Genomic DNA, 5,730 nt, shown 5'->3' on the forward strand with positions numbered 1-5,730 from the left:
TAGAGAGATTTGCCACATATAAAAATGGAGCACAGGGACACTAAACTTAACGCCTTTTTTAAATTTACCTGGCGGATCAACAGAAGCAGCCAATGCCATTGTTAAAGCTGTCCTGTAATGCAAACTCTAGAATCACGTATGAAACATTTGACTTGAGATCAAAAGCCTAATATGCTGTTTAAATTTTTAGCGCTTAACAGCTGTAGACTTGCAGCCCACCAAAAGATTTGACATTTAGAAACTGTTCTCACAGTTTGATGGGGAATGGCACGGTTTGTGGTACACCACCATGTTATTTGTTTTCCTTTCTGATCTGTCTTTGTGGGTCACTTTTGCACAGTAATATCAAAAGGTTTGCTTTAACATTTTTTTTGAAAAAATAATGAAGTTTTTGCGCTGGGAGGTTGTTAGAGTCTGTCACTGTGGTATCTGGCACAATAATACACAGCTGTGTCTCGAGCTTGCATATTATTTCCATTCAATGTCACTATATTATTAGAGGTGTCTCTGGTGATGGTAACACAAACACAAACATATATTATTATTAAAAAACACAAGACATGCACATTTGGCCTATGAGCTCTGATCTCAGCCACCTCAATATTTAACGTATTATAGAATAGTGTTTCTCATGTCTGTTTCACACCCGCAGTCCTCAATTTTGAATGTCCCTGTTATCAAACACAATAATTGGAATGATTGTCAATAGAAGGTCTGTCTCTTTTTCACATCTTTAAAATGTCACCATAGCACAAATGAAGAATGAATTACTTTTAAACAAATCGAAATTTATATAAATTTTACATAAAAGTAAGTGTTACATATTTAAGGTGGCCATAACCCATGTCTGCATATCTCATGTTAATCTTGAGTCCTTACAGAATAGTATCGCACCCTTCAAATATCCGTAGAGTCTTTAGTTTGATCACGTTTATAAATGACAAATACAACTGTACGATTATTTCAGAAAACATATGACACGTGTGGAAGAGGAGGGGAACTAAAGCACATGCACATCGAATGCCAACAAAACACAGACATATGACTCAGTTTCACTTACCGTGTGCAGTTCATGTCCGGCATCTTTTAGCGCTGGGACAGCGCCATCTATCAGTTTTAAACGATCTCCAAATACACTGTTTATATAACATCCATCACTAAAATGGAATGAACAAAGCAAACACACACATCTCACTATCGCAAGAGTAACAAGCTCCAGCGGAGGCCCAAAGCGCAGCCATTGTTGATGTAAGAGTGTCTCGCTCAGCGGTTGATGTATGGGCAGGCTATTTCTTTCACCTTCACGAGAATTGCCCAATAAGGAACTAAGAAAAGTTGCTACGAAAAAATACTTTACAAAACCTATACGAACGCTGTGGGAGTGTTTTGAGCACAGAAATACTACGTAATAATACTACTCTGGTAATTTGAAATATGCTGTTCAGTTTTTCACTGTAGTGTGTGCTCCCACTATTACAAATCCATCCACTCCATTCCAGAGGTTTTCCTGCAGTCTGTCGTATCCAGTCAGTGCAGTAGCTGCTGTCAGTCAGTGAATATCCAGACACCTTACAGGACAGAGTCAAAGCCTCACCAGGTCTGACAACACGGGTTGCAGTCAGTACAACACAGTGAACACCTGGTAAAAATATTAAATAATAAATCATTTAGAAAAGCATTGTAAAAATCTGCTATTGGTCTGGGTTGTAGTACTTACAAGTCAGCAATGCTGACAGCAGCAAAAAAAGATATGAGTACAACATGATTCGAGAGGAAATTAGGTTCTCAAGATCAAACTCGTGTTTTAAACTCATTGGGAGGAATATTTGCATACAACCCCTCATTGTATCTGAGTGTCATAGTGCAAAATTTTCCAGTCATACAAACACTCCCCATTGTCAACAAAAATTTGAAGTAAAGTGGAATACAAATAAAATGAACTTCAACTGCAATAATTAAGAACAATGCAAACAATTTTGTAATAGAAATGTCCATCAAGCTACTTTAAATTAATTTAGACCGTCCACTCAGTGTTAGTGTCCTCACTGTTGTTATGATGTTCTGTGCTGTCACCTCTCGAATGGGGAACGCATATGCAACATTATCAGTTAAGGTGCTTTAGTTTTCTGTATATCTGTAACACTCAATGTATCACTGTTTTGCTCGAGCAGAGTAATACACAGCAGAATCCTCTGCTGTTAGACCAGAAAGTTTCACATATGAAACATCTTTGCTGTTGTCTTTTTCTTATTTCTCTTCTTCCCTCAACACTTTTCTCATACCATGTCTGTCCATTGGAAGTGTCAATTTGCCCAATCTATTTTAAGGGATTTCCAGTAGGTTGTCGTATACAGCAGATTCCATAAGAAATTGTATCCTACAGCTCCAATCTTCTGAAGAACTGGAGATTTAGGAATGGATTCCAAACTCTGTCACTGGACACCTAATAAAGAGAAAAAAATACCAAAATAAAAGCCATAGAGTTAAAGCCAACTACAGACACAAATAAAAAGAAGATTAACAAACACATTGTTAGGAGTTCCCAACAGAGTACGATGAATAAGAAGAGTGTTCTCTTCATTTTGGAGGTGCTAAAGTACCCCAGATCCACCTGAGGAGCACATTTATACTGGATAGGGCAACCAGACCTTAGATTTGCATTTTGAGCTCCTTAGTGTAGAATTATTGTGTCATTAAAACAAACTTTAAAACAACAGAATGAAAATATAACGCATTGCATGACATCATTGCTGCATCTTTCTTGAGATTTAGTATCATTTCATTTATTAAAATAAGTCGCGTTAATAGATTAGGGTTCATTATTCTCATACTTTCCATTATGAATTTGTTTGATTAAACATGAACACCGTGATGACGGCCTTAAGACAGTAATTTGTAGGCTACAGCAGTTTATGCTGTCAAATAATTTATTTATAAAACACTGTGACAAGAATCAAGTAACATTCAAGTTAAATAAGGTTAAATGAGAGCAGACATTATTTTCAATGGTAACTGACAGCCTAAAATACATTCCACAAATGATGTAAATCTGACCCAGAATAATCCTTTGATGTTACATGCTACAGCAGTCAAAGCTCAATCCAGATCCACGACAGGCAAGAATCAAATTATCTCAAGGCATCTTCTGAACAGTGCTTTCAATGGACTCCATAATTGGCCCATTTATACCTAAAAAAAAGTCTGTATGATTGATTTATAGTATATTTATGTAGAACTAATTAAATGTGTTTGCAGTTAAACTCACAGTTTAGGATGAGCGAGAGCAGCAGGCAGAGTGTGTTCCTCATCTTGTAAATGCTGATGTAAAGATCAGGTCAAAGGCACATAAATATCAAACACACATGATTGTTTAGATCTGTATTGGGACATCATAGGGTGCATTTATGACTTGAAAGGCCAAACTACTATTAACAATAAAACAATCTTTCCATACCCTACCACAATATGCTATGTGTCTAATTTTGAATTCTCTGCAAACGGGATACCAAAAAATAAGGTTGTATTTTTATTTTATTTGTTGGTTAGCTGTGCATATGTCTGCTCACAAACAGCCATGCAGTTTAATGTGTCAACTAGATAATATAAAAAATAGAGAATAAGAAGTATATGTGTGAATGTTGCTTAACTGAATCAAAAAGGACAGACCACAGAATAGGAGAACCGTTTCTTTTCCTAAAGTCTTCCAAATAACTTATTTTGTTTTCAACAGAACAAAAATTATGATAGATATGCTAAACCCTTGTTGATAGAACTGCACTAATATTGTAGCCGGTGAGCTAGCTCCTTTTTTGTGTAGGGCGTGGCCGAGTACATGGTTGGGGGTTTATAAGCGGTCAATGGAGAGGACGCCAAAATATGAGGTGCGGTCCGTTTGTCTGGATCGCAAGTGCGTGGGTGTGCTCTAGTTGTCGTTTGTGCCCTGATCAGGTAGGCTAAGTGAATGTTGTTTTCATGGTCACACAGCCCTGTGTTAAGTCACGAATCTTTTTAAATGTAGATACGTGCGTCACAATCTCATAGACCAACGGTAATGCTGGGTGGTTTGAGGAAATCGGGTCAGTGGTGATGGCAGTATTGCAGGTAATTGAAACTGTTTTTATATAGGGTTGAAAGGCTTTTAAAGGTAACATGATTAAAATAAATAGTTGTATTGTTATTTGAATAATAAAGTGTATTTCTGTGTTTTTTTGTAGTAGATGTAGTTGTTTGCTGTTCCTCCTGTTTTTGTTTTTGGTTCAGTTTTCCCTTCGCTGGTCTGTCCCTGTACGTGGGTGGAGTACGTTTCCAATCTAGCTGAGGGCTACGATTGTGGTGTATTGGACTTACCAGCGAGGTGGTTTCTTTTTTTTCTTTGTTTGTTTGTTTATGTCCCTTCCCAGTCTTGCATTGTCTGGCCATTAGGACATGCTCCAGACAACATTGGCACCTACCGCACGTGGACTACTCTCTTGTGTGTGGTTTGGTGTGGTGTTGCTTTTGGCATGTTTTATGTTTGTTTTTGTTTGAATTGTATTTTGAGTTTGGGGACTTGGCATATGAGTTACTTTGGGTCTGGAGTGGTCCTGTGTTTAGGCTGCCATTGTACCTGGGTCTGGCCAAAGATAAATTATACCTGTTGAGAGAGGGAAGGAAAACAGTTGTTACATGTTTTTGTCTTCGATGGAAGAATTTATCTGCTATTCTCATAAACTCTGTAAAAAAATAAATTCTTATTTTTTAGAAAACCTTGTCCCCTTGTGTATACTTTAAAGCCCAAGGGTTTTGTACCCATGCAAGAACGAGGCGAGGGGTAACATTTTGGCGTAGTCGGCAGGGTAGAAAGAGGTTTTCCCTTTTTTTTTTTGGTTCTTAAGACTGGGAAGTGGAGGGTTTGTTTTGTTTGTTTGTTTTATACGGAGGAACAGCGAGCAGCTTGGAGGACGATTTGTTCTGGAGACATCCGATTGGGTTGCTGCAGTGATGGCAGACGAGTTGGAACGACTACAAGGACAATTGGAGCAATTGCGAATGGAAAACGAAAGACTAAGACAACCACCTCCAATAGGGGGATTGGCAGGTGTTGGCCCGAGCTTGGCCTCAGAAGCCATGGGACAGCGACGTGAACAAGCAATATATTTGCCAAGAGAGAGAAAATGTTCCAAATACTCTGGTAAGGGACTCCTGGGTACCCCTTCGTTGGAAGAATGGATCGAGGAGGTGGAGAGTTGTATCAGGGGGAGATACATGTCTGAATTGGACAAAGCGATGTTTGTTTACGATCATCTAGAAGGCGAGGCTCGGACGGAGATCAAATTTCGGCCTGGGGAGATTAAAGACAATGCTACTGAGATATTTGCAGTATTACGTGAACTGTATTCTTGTTCCTCTTCTTATGTGATTTTACAGCAACAGTTTTTTGATAGAAAACAGAAAGAGGGAGAATCCCTACAGGAATTTTCTCATGCATTAATGGCTCTTATGGCTAGTGTGCGAAAAGCTAACCCTAGGGCGATGTCTGATCATCAGGTGATTCTGCGAGATCAGTTCTGTGAAAATGTTCAGGACCATGCACTTCGTAGGGAACTAAAGAAGTTGGTGAGGCAGCAGTCGTCGTTGACCCTCCTTGAATTACGTAAAGAGGCAATACGTTGGGTGGAGGAAGGACAGCCTCAAAGAATTAGATCGGGAAGGGTGGTCCCGCATGCATTTGAAACCCAAGCTGTTGCTGTG

At 38.8% G+C, this 5,730-nt stretch overlaps 1 gene segment (V, D, J or C); it reads right to left on the reverse strand.

Annotated features, from left to right (window-relative positions):
* Positions 1–407: 407 nt before the first annotated feature.
* LOC130425848 (Ig heavy chain V region 914-like) lies at positions 408–3,829 on the reverse strand (the record flags this gene model as incomplete). The annotated part of the segment is given in 3 exon segments: positions 408–507; positions 1,369–1,599; positions 3,774–3,829. Coding segments are annotated over 3 exon segments (387 nt in total), but the record flags the coding sequence as incomplete, so codon positions are not given.
* Between the last annotated feature and the right edge of the window lie 1,901 nt (positions 3,830–5,730).

This window comes from Triplophysa dalaica, chromosome 7 (assembly GCF_015846415.1).
Source record: "Triplophysa dalaica isolate WHDGS20190420 chromosome 7, ASM1584641v1, whole genome shotgun sequence".
NCBI classification, from domain to species: Eukaryota; Metazoa; Chordata; class Actinopteri; order Cypriniformes; family Nemacheilidae; genus Triplophysa; species Triplophysa dalaica.